This window comes from Conger conger, chromosome 9, assembly GCF_963514075.1.
Source record: "Conger conger chromosome 9, fConCon1.1, whole genome shotgun sequence".
Classification (NCBI taxonomy): domain Eukaryota; kingdom Metazoa; phylum Chordata; class Actinopteri; order Anguilliformes; family Congridae; genus Conger; species Conger conger.
The window spans coordinates 46,244,705-46,261,752 of record NC_083768.1 but is presented as its reverse complement, the minus strand read 5'-3'; the positions used below and the strand labels follow the sequence as shown (position 1 = coordinate 46,261,752).

At 38.0% G+C, this 17,048-nt stretch overlaps 1 protein-coding gene across 1 annotated transcript in view; it reads left to right on the top strand.

The window, feature by feature from the left end:
• Positions 1-17,048, top strand: part of csmd3b (CUB and Sushi multiple domains 3b) — a 268,124-nt gene that overhangs the window by 66,699 nt on the left and 184,377 nt on the right. Inside the window, exons 3-4 of the mRNA XM_061256027.1 lie at positions 6,233-6,345; positions 11,397-11,591. Of these exons, the coding sequence (XP_061112011.1) occupies positions 6,233-6,345; positions 11,397-11,591 (308 nt within the window). The remainder of the gene's footprint in view (positions 1-6,232; positions 6,346-11,396; positions 11,592-17,048) is intronic.

Here is a 17,048-nt window from a genome sequence, read left to right as displayed (position 1 = left end):
ATCAACTTTCTGCCATACTCTTTCTGAGAAAAATCAATCATTTATCGAGAGGACGTACAAATTTATGCCGTGCTAGCAGCCTCAATAGTTCAGAATTCAACTGTGTGGCTTTGCAGGGAATTGGGGGTGTGGCCACAATCTCTGACTTTGCTTTTAGCTAACATTCTTACAATGGGGGGTTGCCTACTTCTGGGTAACCAAGGAAAATAACACTGGAGCAGATCCAGAAGAAGCCTGACAGATTAGCGATTACAAATTTTAATCGTGATGAAGTAAATTATATTACGGATATCAGATAATAAACCCTGGAATGAATTTCACACTGCTGCTACACATTTTCTAACAAAGTGTTTTAGCCTGGAGTTGTCCTTCAAAGAAACCCATAATATATTATTACCTGGAATGTTAAATCAATAATCAAACTGAACAGGCCCAGGCTTCACATTTGAATAAATTTGAATAAAAAAAGATATGGATAATAATAATTGGAAGTAAATTCCCAGCAAAATCATTTCAAAACTATGTTTAAGTAGAATTAAGTAGAAACCTCACACACAAATATGAAACTGAGTTAACAAAACTGGAGGTTGGAAATGGTACACAATGTTCTGGCAGTGCAGCCAGAGGCTTATTTGTGGGCATGTGTTCCTGTGCTGTGTTGTAATTCCGCTGGACCGGCCTGTGGCGAGGCACATAATCCCCTCAGGGTGTCATTAGAACATGTTGAGCCGCTGGAGGTAGCCAGCGGTGACATGGCTGCTCCTTCCTGCGAGTGACCGATAACACCTGTATGACTGATTCGGCCCCTCTTCCCCTGATCCCCGCAGCCTGGCACAGGGGGGCCTGCAGACACCTGTAGGCAGGGGAGGGGTGGAGTGAGGAGCCATGCGATCGGCGTCGTGATGGACGGAGAACACCCTCGGGCCTCTCCGCGGTCTCGTGTTTCACCGTCTGTGGCACGGCTCCGTTATTTATGCGTGTCAACAAGGCGACCATTTTCTCCGCCGTTTTTAGAGCGTTCGTTTCACCACTCGGACCCATTACCGCTAAAACATACGTCACCTCTTGCCCTAATCACTTCGTTTACTAGCGGGAGAAATTTGACGAGGCTTTTATTTATTTATTTTATCCCTTTTTTTGTATTCATGGAATGGCATTGCTGATCTTCTAGAGGTTCGGCTCATTAATAAAGAATGTGCCTGGAATGTATTTAGGGCCATGCTAAGGGAATAGATGCTCCCAGGATACCTGGCTTTGCATGCCTTGTTTTGTCTTTCACAGCTATTAACACGGAATGGAATTAAGCACACAGACCATATTCTCAAAGAACCTTTGAACGGCTTAATGAACAAGTGAACACATTGAAATATGCAGGAGAGGCACAGAGACAGGCTTAGTTACAAACACTTTCTTTGCAATGGATTCTCGCTGCGTTTTATCACCGTTTCCTTGAACGCTGCACCTTCTCTGTTTGACACATTTACAGTCTCTCCTTCTTGTTTGCCGTACTGTTTGATAGTGGTTTCAGGGAAATTGAAGATGGGTGGCAATCATAAATATTTATGCGGGTAAATTTATTCCTGCAATACCTTGGGGAAAGACGGTATGCGTCAATACATCCATCTGTCATATGTCTGACTGGAGCACGTATCAATCTCAGAGCATCCACAAGTTGCAGGGCTTTAAAGAGCTACATTGTCTTCCACGGGGAAAAAGGTTAGATTCGGAAAGGCAGAAAGAAATGATGAAATATGTATCCATTAAACGTGTCCGTCCTTAATTGTTTCATATTAAAAAATGCCAGATTTGATACCTGTTCATGATGCCATTTTTGTAGCAATATCGATTCAATACCTTTTGAATTCTGTAATCATTCCTCTGTATGCTATTTTCAGCTGGTGGTGTCAGCTGTGACAATCCTGCCAAGTATTGAAATGTGATGACGCATGCTGAGGAATTGCATGCCGAATGCAGAAGAGCATGTGCCTAAAATTGAAAAGGCATCTTTAAAATGAGGTTTGAGATGTTGCTCTAGGCAGTCCTGCCTTGTATTCAAATGTGATGATGCACACACAGGAACGTGTATGCCAAATGAGAAAAGCAAGCCTGAAATCCCAAAAGCATCTTTAAAATTAGGTTTGATTTGTTGCTCAATATTACCGCGTACATTGTTAGTTGTCGACAGTCTTCTTTTTCCGAAATACACTACCGCTAGATTATCTTCTACGAATGGAACTGCGGTATTTGGAGTGTGAAAACAAGCTTTTGTGACGACCAGTCACCACAGATCCCCCAAAACTGAAAAATTGAGGATAATCACTTCAACGCGCATAAGTACAAATGGGCCAATTTTCATCTCTTTTGCACCGTTCTGTTGAAAGCTTTATAACTCCAGGTGTGCACATTAGATACACATGCGTAATGCCTGAAACTGCAGAAGACTCGTCTACCAGTTAATTTCATTGCTTCAAATATTTAATTTGCATAATCTTTATATAGACTGTGGACTGTACAAAATCCTTGCAAAATAATTAAAACATGTTGTAATTCTTAGTTTACAGTGCACATTTGAAAGGGTAACATGTCCTGTCCACATGTGTACAAAGTTTAGAGAGCGTTTCTACAAGGCACTTTGTAAACAGTGTATCCTGCTGACCCTTAGTGCCTTTAAATCTATCCCAAATGGATAACATATGCATTACTGTTCTATTCATTTTTATCCAATGATCAGCATTAATGTTGATAGTTGTACTGTATGTATAATATTTAATGTTCTCTCAAACCACAAGGTAGTTTTCTGTCAGATTGATAAAGTTGTTGTTATTTTATTGTAATATGCATGTTAAGGCCACACTCTTGATCTAGATATAACTATGGGCCAAAAATTTGACTCTATTAACATTGAGGAGGCAGGTATCCCAGACCACAAATGTATTATTTTTGAATCTAGTTTAAATCTCAGATTACCCATGTGGTGAAGTCTCATATACTCAGTGATCACTTTATTAGGTAGACCTGTACACCAGCTTGTTAATGCAAATATTTAATCAGATAATCACGTGGCATCCATTAAATACATAAATGGCTGAACCTCTTGACCTCTTTTTTCAGACCAAATGTCAGAATGGGGAAGAAATGTGATCTAACTGACTTTGACTGGAATGAGTGTTCGTGCCCGACAGGGTGGTTTGAGTATCCCTATATGGTTCAAAGTCCCATCACCGCAGGTTTCTAAAATCCTGTAGGAAACACTGGAAGCCAATGAACCCCCAAAAGAAGTGGTCCCTGGCTAACATCTCAATAAAAGTTAACATAACTCTCCTCCACTGGGGCAGGCAGCAGAGGCCCTCATGTTCAGTTGGTGATGGGTTATTTCTTTGCACATTTGTTTTGACTGCATCGGTACCTGGACTAGTGAACATGTCCAGTAGTTCGTGGGAAGGAATTGTTTGAAACAGTTTTCCATCCCTGACTTATGCTGGATACAAAGTACCCATCTTCACAGTGGAATATACAGTACTATGTGTTAGCCAGTCATTTAATAATTTATGTAAGTAAGCCAAACACGTATGGCTTACTTATGAATTTAACAGAACATTTCCCCATCAATTTATATAATATCTAGTCTAATTGTGTAAACTACCTTCTTAGTTTGATTCTGGAAACAAAATATGTTTTACATATAATTCTGATGTTTGCCAAAGCATTATCTGTTGCAGTGATAACAGGTATAATTATGCAATAACTCAGGCAATAGTACAGGACATGGTATAATGTAATTTTATCACAGCTAAGGCCCGTTATTCAGCCCGACACACATTGGAGGGTCACAGTTGCGATAAAATTACAATATACTAGGTCCTGGAGTTAGTTATTGCTTTTATAAAACGGTTACCAAATATGAAGGTATCCTATTAAAAGTGTTTTTTAATAACCATATCATTCTAAAAATAATTTACAAGAAAATTGTTCCCTGCTACTCCAGATAGTGCCAGGCCGTTGCTGTGCAACATTAGTAAACTCTAACGTACGTTATTCTGCCAAACTTGCTAGCTAGCTAGTTGGCTTGCAAGCTACCGTGAGTGAGCAAACAATAGTTTATGCCTTTATGAGTTTTATTTGTACATTGTGCAAACACTGAAAAACTGTCCAACATCAGTGGGATCATGTTGCGAAGGTCTACTCATTTTGTTATTTGGAGAAGACGCATTGTTCGGTGTGGTGAACACTGCTCTGCTTTCTCCGATTTTGGTCACCTGAGAGAACTTGCACTTCTGCCCGCTTACAGACACAAATCGCTCTCACAAATCAAGACCCGCATCTGATGACCCGTTTCTGAATCATGTGGACGCGGAGGCAGTCTGTTGCACTGTGTTGCAAGTCCTGGGCAACATTGTTGCAAGGTGATTGACGTGCATCGACTTGCATGCAACAGTTTTTCATTTTGACTTGAATGACAGCTTCGCCACAGAGTGATAATTGAAATAGAACAGTAAACAAGCATTAGAAGTCATAGCAGTGGTATATTGTTATTTTATCACTGCAATTAACCAATCAGATTGCCAGACTTGTCCTCCCTGTTTTATAATATAATACAATTTAGAAAAACAAAGGAAGCTACCGTTTGAAAATCTCTTCAGCCCCAAAGATTGTAGGTCTTGTGAAGGAAGTGTGATGATGTACACATTAACTTCATTCATTACTGAATGCATCAAACCTTTCTGTGAACAGAAGGATCCATATAAATAGCTGCTTCAGTTGAAACTGGAACTCCAATGCACCAGATTGCAAAGGGAGGAGAATGCTTTTGAGAGACTGTATCATCCTGATGGAATGTTGGTTTTGATAACAAAATATGCTTCTGCAAGTGATGCATCTGGTGAGGCATGATATGAACAGAAGGGTTTTTACTTTGAGTTGGTGAACTGCATTATTCGCAGCTGGGGCATCGGTTAGTCCAATCGTGTCCACAGCATCGGAGCAACGGTACTGTGTAAATTTATTGAGATGTTCGCTGAGAACTGTATCTTGCTGCTGTACTTTTTGTTGAATTTTTAGCAAATTTAGAATGTGTAGTGGCAAGGTACAGTTCTCAGTGAACATCACAATAAATGTTCCTCATGTATGCAGGAATAGTGCATACTGTTAGAATGCTTATACTGAAGAAAGGGGGGGGCTATGGGCAGGGGGCGGGGGTTACAGTATTCAAAGCTTTTTTAGGAGTGGGAATATTTATTCAAATCACCTAATGTTCCAATAATGTGCCATGAGCAGGAGTTAACTTAAAAGGTTAAGAACTGCATTCCCTTTGTGAACGATGGTACTGTACAGATCATTGATGATTGCTTATTAAAGTCATCAATTGAAAGCATATTGGTATTAACTTTTGATTTGAAAGTCATCATTAGTCATAAGTCCAACTGATTTTAAAGACTTTTGGCATATGTTTTCAAAGGGAAGGCATTGAAATCTTTCTTTTCTTTAGTCAGTTGTCTTTGTTCCATGACTACAGGACTACGGGAGTTGATTTACTGTTCATTTTATATTTAAAATAAAGTGTATGCAAGTTACCTATCGCAATATGTAAAAAAGAACAGCTTCTAAAATTGTGTTCATGTTCGTTTTATGATATGGCTGACATTCATGGTGTGTTTATATTCAGTTTTTTTGGCGTATCAGTGAATTAACAGTATGGTCCTTCAACGCTGAATTTGCCAATGTGATTAACAACATGCTTTGTACCATTGCAGTGGTGAGCCTTTTAACAAATGTCTTAATGTAAATATTAAATGTCTCAAAACTATTCATAACACCACTTCATAAAATGATAAGATGGCATTTAATATACTACATTTCACTTAATCTCCTTTGGCAGCCCAGAAATAGACACCAGGCCAAATAAAAAAGAAAATAAAAAACGTTGTAGCCTGGGGTGGTGAAAAGCAGGCAATTTATTAATATGCAGCAGAAATGAAGTGACTGAAAAACTCTTCTTCCATTGACGGTGGAAAGCGACTTCACCTGAGAGTGTCAGCAGACCTTTGCAGGATTTTCACAACTTACCAATGAAAGAAAAAAAATGCCATTAGTTATAGCTAAATTAGGTATGTCCTTATATCTATGATCTTTTAGTCAGCTACTACATTAGATGTTGGGTCCACAAGTGATTCATGGAGAAAAGATATCTTGACATTCTGAATTGTCTTGTGCTTTTTGTCTTGTTTTTTCATAGGTTAACAGGATTCCAAATCCCTCCGCCTGTCACGAGCACAGGATCAGTCTTTTCACTGCGCCTCACCAGTGACTTTGCTGTGAGTGCGCATGGATTTAAGACATATTACGAAGGTAAGAGATTTTCTGGCAAAGAATAAACAACAAGTATTGCCAAATGACAAAAAATGTGTTGCTGTCTATATAGATGCGTAATAAAATAGCCACTGAGTATGGTACCACCAAAAAGTATTTGCTCCCTTCCTGATTTCCTCTATTATTGTATATTTGTCTGTTCAGATTTGACTGGGTCCATGCTTCAGATGCATGTTTCAAAATTGGATTTTTTCAGTTTTTCATTGCACATTAAAGTACACTTCTGGAGATATGATTGTTTCACTGTTGCATTTGTGCAAAACACAGTTTTGAGAAAACTGCCTTTAATAATTTTGTTGTGAGTTTCACATTTTCTCATCAAAAAACAAGCCAGAAACTCTAGTATTATTTAATTGCCATATTTGCTTAGTCCCTAAACCAGTAATTGCTCATTTTAATTGGTTTGATTGGGATAGTGTTTTAAACCATAATTTTGTGAAAATATGAAGAAGAAGGAATCTCAGGTTTAACCTCTAAACCTAAACCATGAACCTTTTTCATACTCCCACCTTCCTTATTATTTTGTCATGACTCCCCCCATTATCATGTAACTTCAAAACACTGATAACTGCTCTCCCTATTGAGATATAACAATAATACTTCAGAGAGTGCCCACAAATTTTGATAGCCCTCATCAACAGGTAATTATTTATTGTCAGGTAGCTAACCCACAATACCTTGCATATGAATGCTTGGCGAAAAGTGACTCTTTCGTTTGCTCCCAAACTACCGTCTCTCTATCTATCATGGGATTACAGCAGTAAAATAATTTAAGTTGATAAGTGAATTGGATAAACTATTGAATGCTGAGTTGATTGAGTTGAGTCTTGACTAAGTTGAGGGATATAAAACAGAACCTACTGCGGTGTCCGGGTTCATTTGGTGTTCCGCTTCCGTGGCAAGAATGCCACTGGCCAGGAAACAATACTTGCGAGGTTCCAACAGCAGGGGGCAGCCGCGTTGCATTTCGGGGTGACTTGCTACATATAGAGGATTGCATAGTTCTGGTTTGAAGATATCATTTGTATCACAACTAATATTTCCCCAGCTTTTTTTTTTTTTTAGCTTTTTTAGCTTTCTCACGCCTCTGCATTTATAATGATTGTGTAAACCATGTGGTAAGCACAACTGAAGATAGCTTTCCCTTCAGTTAAATCTAGAGGTGGGTTTACCATACGGAATCAAAATTACTTTCTTCAACATAATTGAAATTGGACAATAGGCTACCCAATTTACTGAGGCAGATTGAATAGCAATTTTAGTCAACAACAATTCAACTTGCAGAAGCAGTCGAACATAAATATCACTTTCACAAAACTGCTCATGTCTGAAAAACACACATTTGTGGTAGGGTAGGGGACATAATTTAAAGTAGCCTATGTTTAGATTTTAGGTTTTATAGGCAGTTGTTTTGTCCTTTGTCAGTATGAAGCCTGAAAAGGACATGTCTTCACACAACCCCCTCCCAACAGACTCAGGGGTGTTAATGGCTGAAGTGCTCCGTCATGCACAAATTACTCAATATTGAATCAACTTCAAATAGTACGCTACAATGTCATGTAAATAGTGCACATTTTTAACAGCTAGACTAGAACTAATTACATCAACATGCATCATGTGTAAAATGTATTAAATACAATAATATCTAAATAAAATAAATATGGATTTGGCAGCTACAATTACAAACGCACAAACATACAAACATACATACAAAACGATAGGTAGCCTAAAACTTTTAATCAGCTAATGTTAGTTAATAAACTACTGTAAAGACTGATGATTTTACTGGCATTGTAAACTCTCCCCCCTTTCCCCACTTCAAAGAATAATGGAAATTAATTCACACCCATCAGCAGTCAGGGCTCAGTAGTGAGATCGTAGCATTGTTTATACACTATTTGATATTAAACAATAGGGAGAGCAACTGTTAATTTACAGAGGTCACAGAATAATGAAGGGACATGCAAAAATCGTCATAAAAGACCTGTATTTTCAATCAGAGCTTACATTGAAATGTAGGCTGTCATCTTTTAAAATGACTTGCTTTCCTTGCATTGCTCACGTTTTATTAGCGGTTGTCAGGGGGAAAGGCGCAGTTGTCAGTCAAAATGTTTCGACCTTTTTTACAGTTACTCCAAGTGCACCTGTTTGTGCTCCCAGATTAGATTACTCTGTAACTGGCATTACATTCAACCTGTTGGCCAATGTTTACAGTGTGGAAGCTTACCCATTTCTAAAAGTGTTCGTTCCCAGTTGGTGCCTTGATGATGGGAATTTGTCATTTGTATCAGTTGCACCAAGGACTTCTGACACCTGAAATCAGTATTCACAATACGTTGTTGCTTTATCTGGACGGAAGGCTTGCTTATTCAATTGCTTTGCCTGACAAGCCCAAGAAAGCTGACGGTGACACGGAACTGTCAGCTGTCAGTTATTCTGAAGTAAATCCCAGAGAGTAGAGGCTATTTAAAGTGCATTTTCTTTTCTTTTTTCTACTTCACTGTAGGTAGCCATTAATGGGCCAAATTAGTTTTGTGAATTAGCCTACTTAAACATGTGAAAATGTATATCCCTACTTTAAAAATAAACTTGAAGTAGGTATAAGCAGCATATACTTACAAAAAGTAGGGGACACTTGAAACAAGATAAGGTCATGCTTCTCTTGGTGACTGATTTAAGATTTCTGTCAAGAAGGTTGCATAAACATCATCTATATGGTTCAATTATTTCAATAATTGGCGTGATCACAGAAGACTATTCTGGAACCTGCCTCTGTTTCAGCTCTTCATCACAGAAGAAATGCTGTATTTGCAAGGAAAACATCAGTTCTGCAAGATGTCTGTAGGCGTCACAGTTTCATTTGCGATTCGCAAGGGATGCATTTTCATGAAATGCGTTTTTTTGGGGGGTTTTTTTTAGATTTTTTTGGGTTTTTTCATCTTTATTGGACAGTATAGTACAGAGAGACAGGAAGAATGGGAGCGTGAGAGAGGGAAAGACAACGCGGCTCGCAATGAGCATGCGGTCAGTGCTCTACAGGCTGTGCCACCGAGACACCCATGAAATGCGTTTTGATAAGATATTGCGATTTGCGAGTGAAAATTCTCGCTAAATCGTTTTTGCGAAACAAACCCATTGTAAGTTACAACTGGCCGGAAAATCTGATCCTAGATCAATTTCAATGCAACTTCACACGACTGTATCAAGGCGCACCCAATGTCATTTAAAATACATTTCATAGCCTGATATTCATGAGAAAGCTAGATCATGCACTCACACTGTTGCTGCCACACAACACGACTGTTTAACAAGCATAATCTGTTTTATTGTTTATATGAGGGTGTAGGCTGAATTTCAGTTTATTGGTTGTGTTGTATAAAACAATTGTATTGTATAAGCAATTGCTGATATGATATTGATATCTGTATTCGGTGATACTGTATTTACTTCAGGAAACAGACCTTTCAGATCTATAATAAGTCAAGCTCCTCATGAAAAAGGGCACTGCTGCCCCTCTTCTAGGGATATATTTTTATGACAAAATAACACCAGGGAAGAACATAACATAGGAACATATGCTGCCAAGCTATGAATGACTGTGTATGAACTGTTCATCAAATTAAAGAAAAAAATATAACATAAAAATTCACATGAAAATTAACTATTTTTTATATTGAGGACAACCGGACAATGATGTTATATAAGTTACACATTATTTACACACTAAAACCAAGGCGTCAAAACTAAAGCAAGAATAATAAGCTGTTTCATTGGCAGTTTATCTTCCACTAGCTACCAAGGCTAGATAAAGCTAGCTAAAATAGTTAGCTGCCCATACAAAGTGTAACATGAAGTGAGAAACAAAATGCCTCCCAGAAATGTTATGCTCATTCATTAAACATAGGGAGAATTTAAGCTTGTAGCTAATGGCAGCTCTGTATATCTTCCACTGCAGCACTTAGCTTACCGCATTAACACTGGCATTGTTCAATGCCTCCACAAGAAGTTAGCAACTTACACTATATTGCTTGTAACGTTAAATCCCTGTCCGGTTTAGAAGCGAATATCAATGGATAACGTTGGCTAGCAGACTTGTATGTTTAACAGACATTTGTTTACTGAACTTTAAGTTAATGTTTGGACTGATGGCCTACTGTTAACAACATCCACGTTTCTATAACACTACTAGTTCCAAATACATTGTATTATGGACTTATGAATGAAGTGGCTTTAATGCATTAACGTTAGCTAACTAGTGAAAGAATCATTATTTGTTGGGATTTCTTTATTGTAGATAACAAATTTTTTCCACACTTCAGAGTAACGAGTAATGACACATGCCCCTCAAAGTAGTATAGGATATTTTACTTTGAAATGTGGCCGAGTGGAAATAAGTGCAAGTAAGCAGTAAGTCTCAAATAATTAAAATACTTTAATAAAGTACACATACTGCCAAAAAAAGGACTTAAGTACATCATTGGTAACAGTGAAGGTGTCTGTCCAACCTGTATCATCCAAAATTCTCTGGAATTGGAGTTTAAACTCTTATTACTCTTGTTTAAAAACGTATTATTTCTTTCTTTTTTTAAATAGTCATGTATCGATGTAGAACACTGATCTTTGCATTCAGTGAACTTTGTAAAATTGCACTGTGAAAAAAACAACACACTGGCCCAGCCCTGGCGAGACTTTAGGGGTCAAACAGAGTTTACAAATGCAGTCTATGCATAATTTGTGCATTTAGGCCTACTGTAACTATCATTTTAACTGCTGTCACATCAATTAAATGACAACGTGTCAATGTTTTGCCAGTCACAGAGGGCCATTATCAAAATAATTGAAATAAATAAAATGAATTTTGGAAATTAGACTTTCCATTCATGTTGCTGTTGTTTGCACTTAATTTATCGTTGATTCGGAGATGGGTTTGGGTTTTATGCTTGAGTAATACTTATCCTTGTGGATAACGGCATCAGTGTAATGTAATGCAAGGTAATATAATTGGCAGTAATGGTTCCCCATCCTCACAGAGTTGCAGAGCAGTTCCTGTGGAAATCCAGGAGTTCCCCCAAAAGGCATCCTGTATGGGACACGCTTCAACGTGGGGGACAAGATCCGGTACAGCTGTGTGACAGGCTATGTCCTGGATGGGCACCCACAACTCACCTGCGTCACAAACACCGGCCATACAGCTGTGTGGGACTTCCCTGTCCCCATATGCAGAGGTGAATACCCAATCATTGATTTTTTTTGAGGTCATGAAAGAGAGAGGCTGTGCGGTGTGTGTGTGTGTGTGTGTGTGCGTGTCTGGACCACACCAATGCTGTGCATGACTCTGAAGGGTTTTTTCTTTGTGCCATGCATGCTTCTGCTTTTGCATGTTTGTGAGATGTCAACTTCAATTAATTAATACTGAGAAGGGGCTTCTTCTATTCCACTGAAGTTTTATTTCTGTCTAAAGACCAAATTTTTATACTATTTACTTATGAGTCCGCATTTGGAAAGTCAAAAGTTAATTTTAAATGGAATTAAGGATATTAATTATATTTTGCCGAAAGATCTTTACTTTAATTATATTTTTCTGGTCAACATATTTGTGTACAGAAAGTAGCAATTACTGAGTACCTCAACAGTGAGAAGAAATATTACATAAGCAAAGAGCATAGAGCAATGTCACTGCTTTCAACACATTCTACCAAGGGAAAATTGCCCTTTCTTGCCAGTTTGTCAAACTAGTGTCAAACTATAAATGGTATTAATATGGTCCACTGCTTTTACTGAAGATTATACTTAATTACAGCAATATATATACAGAAAAATAAAAACCTAATATAAAAGAAAGGAAGAGGCTTGTGCCATTCAGATATTTCAGACAGAACAAATTTGTCAGCGCATGTACATACAGTATACATAAAACTTATGCTAAAATACAAATAAATTACAAAACTCCTTATGTTTTTATAGTTAGCACTGAATGTCTAAATTCCTAAGACAAGGACCAACCCAGAACCACTTTATATTTGTGCACAAACTTGATGTCAACTTGGGTACAAAATATGGTAAAGATATTGATGGGTATTCAGTTTTCCCATGTCCTCAAGTATCCCCAAATCTCTCCAAATACAAAACATCTGCATATCTTTTTCTCCAGACACACGAATGATCAGAAAATCTTATTATCCAATTTTTTGATACAAAATGTAAAGAAAAAGTACCTTCTCGTGTGTTTAATTCATGTATATGAGGGTCTCAATATATGTCAAGTGTTCAAAAAGCTCTCCACAAAGGATTGCTCACCCTAATGCTTTCTAACAAATCTGCATCACATTTAAAATGGAATTTTATTTCAAAATTATGTTATCCAGAGCCCTGTTAGCCAATTTTTATAGGTTTACATCTATAGCAAGTCCAAATCCTGTAATTACACACATCTGTATATTAATTCTGCTATGCGAACGCAGCAATATTCCTAAACTGTCCGTCACCTGAATATGACACGTTATACTTTGTTTTACCTTAGTTTGGTACTGACATGACTGAGCAATGCATTTACACGACAATAATAAGTAGATTAAGACTTTGCTTTGGTATAGTCCTTTTCTCGAAAATCTAGAAATAGCTTCACAATCAGATATATATATGCCTTTTATTGTCTTAGTCTGTCACTAGGTTAGGGTTGTAAACCGTAAGCGCATTTACAACCCTGCTGTTTTTTTGCCCTGCATTGCAAGTAAGAGGCTGACGAGAATCTGAACTGCTGTTCTCGATACTGGCATTGCCGTTTTGCGGTTTTATCACGTTGCAGTTTTTTGTTTGATATAAATATAAACACAACAATAATTTGTGACATTGATGACTCAACCACAAGGGGGCGGATTGGATAGGGTTAAATATATTTCACCTGAACCCAATTAGCCAGGAATGCGTCCCAAATTCATGTACAAAACTGCCAAGTACACATCAAATTCACCAAAGTTCTCTTGTTGTACTTGGGAGGACTGAAAATGGAATTCTGCTTCGGAGCACATTCCCCTTTCCAATGTAGTCATTAGTCATTGTGTTTTCAGTGCTGACAGCAAAGAAGAATTGGAAAAAATATCTAGCAACGACAGTGGTGGTGGCCACAGGATGTGACGAGTTTGTGTACCTTTGTTTTTATTTAGGTTTGTACAAAGCCAACAGTGTCTGTAGCTAGAGCGAGTTACCAAGGAAACAAAGCACAGTACATGTTGGAAACGTTATCGTGCATGACGTTATAGTACAAGTGCATCTCAAATGATGTGTTCTTGTTGGTGCTCTTGTTAGTTAAGCTTATAAGAACACGAAGAAGTACAGGAGCGTGCAATTTGAGACACATCCAGGTCGGCATCAAAGTTTCATACACAGTAATGCTTGCCAGCCCCGTATAGTTCATTTTGTTTTTAGGGGGCATTACATATGATATAAACATTGTACATGATATGCAGTGCATATACAAGAATGTGCAACACGGCAGGGTATTAACCACCCTGAAGTGTTATTAATTATTGTATATGCACAGGCGCAGAGTGGTTTATATCTCTTCTACCATGGCTACAACTAAAATACAATAAAATAAAACTAAAACCATGATGTAGGCCTACGCATCTCCCACTTGTGTTGTTCATCAGGATGGGAGGTTGAGGCGTTAATGCAACACACTGTTAACAGGAAGGCAGAATGATACAGAGGGTACTTAGCAAATGCATTTCAGTTCTTCACTCTTCTGTCTGGCCTAGTGCTTCCCATGTAAGACATGACAAGTATCTCTATGCTATCTGCACTATTGCACATACAATAGTACCACTAGAACACACCACTTAGCTAAATATAGTTCCTTTCTGGACACTGGAGTTCTGAGTTTTCTATCACTTTCAGCTATGAAAAACATAAGAAAAGCAGAAAGATATTTTCAGCTGTGTCATTCACTTTAATCAACGTGGGCCTGTCAGGTAATATTTACAAACATAATAAAGACTGAACCACTGACCATGAAAATACTCAGCTAGATGTAATGTGTTGCAATTAAAATACTGGATCTTTAACCTTAGCGATTGATATTTATTACCGCATATTTAACCTTTGCGATAGATTTTGGGAAGAAACTGTTACTAACAGTTCACATACCTCGGAAACTCCTAATTCTGACCTAAGTTAGCCAAAATTTAGGAATACATAATAACGGCTAACGGCCAATGAACAGTGTATATTAGGTATCTCTGTGTCAAAGCTATTCACAGCTTCTTGTCAGCTGCCTGGCACCACAAGGTCTGAGCTCCCATAACAGATCTACATATACAAGCTTCCAAGTGAACATGGAACGCAGCAGTTGAAAGTTTTCTTGTTGTGAGCTTGAACCATAATGAGGCGAAGTACCCGGATGACCGTGCCTTACCTATGTACAAAATTACCCGGATGAGCATTTAAACCATGGCTGTCAACCAGAGAATTGAGTATTTATTGAGTGTAGTATAATTATAGAGGAATGTATTTTGGACCAAATGCAAGAAAGAAAAGGGCCTTACAAGGATCTGTATAGAGGAATGGTCTAAAATCCCACCAAATGTGTTCCTTAACCTTGTCAGGCTTGATAGGAAAACCTTCATGCTGTTAAACTTGCTGTGAGGTGGATGCACCAAGTAATAAACCGGGGGTGCCAAAAAAATTGAATCTTGATTTTGGTGAAATCCATTTTTTTGTTTTTTCACATGTTTTTCACATGTTCAGCATTTTGAGTAGTAATCATCTCAGTAATCATATTCTTAATTTTTTGTGCATTGCCAGTCAGGGGTGCCAATAATTTTGGAGCCCACTGTATATATGTATATATGTATATATGTGTATATATATATATATATATATATATATATATCTCCGTGGCAGTTTGTAAAAGTGAGTAGGCAGGGTGAGGGCATTTTTACCTGGAAGAAAGTATTTGGTCTACTGGCTGCAAAATGGTTAATTGTGGCACCCCTGGCAAAGATGACAGCCAGTAGTCTTTTCCTATAATTTGTGATATAGTTATAGAACACATTTTGAGGGATTGTTTTCTCCATGCAGAACTTTTCATAATCATTGATACCCTTGTTGTGTGCTTATCGACCGCCCTTTTCAGTTCAGCCACATGTTTTTATGGGATTTTGATGTATGTTTGAAGTCATTATCCTAGTGGACGATCTAGCTACCACCAAGTCTCAGCTTCCTAGGAGAGATGAGCAGATTTTCTGCCAATATTCCTTGTACTTTGTTGAATTCATTGTGCCATTCATTTTAAATAGTGCTCCTGAACCATTGGAGGCAAAACATTCCCAAAACATCAATGACACACCTCCATATTTGACAATAGGTATGAAGTGCTTCTGCTTGTATGCATTCCTCTTTTGCTGCCAAACATGTTGATGGTGTATATGGCCAAAATGCTCAATTTCTCTTCCAGTCATAATTCTAATTAGGTTTTGCAAACTCCAGATGTACAGAATGTGTTTTGTTGTACAGAATGTGTTTTGCTGGACAGAATCTATTCACTTAACAGGAAGCAATGCTGAAAGCAGGGACCATGTTGTGCTTTGAAATAAAGCCAGCAATGGTTCAGAACTCATTTTTTATATCACCTCTACCTAATTCACGGAAGGAAAAAAGGACAAAAAGCAGAAACATTGTCACATCACTGTGAAGCATTTCATTTTGTGAATAGTTACTGGAACTCATGATCTTATTTCTCTGAATAGCTGGAGCTGCATAGTGTCATTCATTGTAGCCACAATTTTGTAAAATGGTGAAATGAGATGAAAGCAATTCTGTGAATGCCTACTCCAGCCAAATCCAGCCATAGCCAAGGCAGTGGAAATTAGATGTTACAATATCGTTTTGAAGATGGTGGCTTTTAACCATCTCACTTTGTCTTCTGCCGCCATTATACAAACAGGTAGGAAGCAAAGCTAGGAAAAGGAAAACTCAAGCAAGAAAAGGAGACAAAGCTAATGTCATACCGCGGCAATGACAGAATGGGTCTTGCGAGTAAGATATTACACACAGTAATCCAGTTGTAGAGGTGGAGCTTACAAAGCGTTTCATTTGACGTTTTAGGGCAAGAATGCCGCCACCCAGGAAAAAATACTTGTAATGTTCCGACAGTAGGGTGCAGCAGTGTCATTTGTATTTGGGGAAATGTACACCTCTTGATTCACCGTATAGATTTTTCATGCACAAAAAAAGAAAAAATAGACATAAAATATTTTAAATCATTGTTATCACATTTTAAGTAGCGCTCTTAATCCTTTCGCCCATCTGTTTGAAAATATCTCCAGTGACCACAGGTTTATTTCCCAACCATTGCAAATTTGACCCTTTCATTGTCTGTGGCAGGCAAGAGGAGATCACCTGTGAGCTATCTGCACTGTCTATTTTACCAGTCAATCAGTGTCATCTAATGCATGTGAATTAAGACAAAGTTACTGTCAATGTTTGGGTACTCAGGTTGCCCCCTCTGGCTGGTCATATATAACACACAGCACCCCTGCTAATTCCTCTTATCTAGCTATCTACTATCATTTCACAATCGCATAGATTATGGTAGCCACATTTCAGTCTATCTTTTAGCATTATATATGTTGTTTTTGTTGTTGTGGCATTGTCTCTAAAGGGGCCATTAGATTACTGTGGTT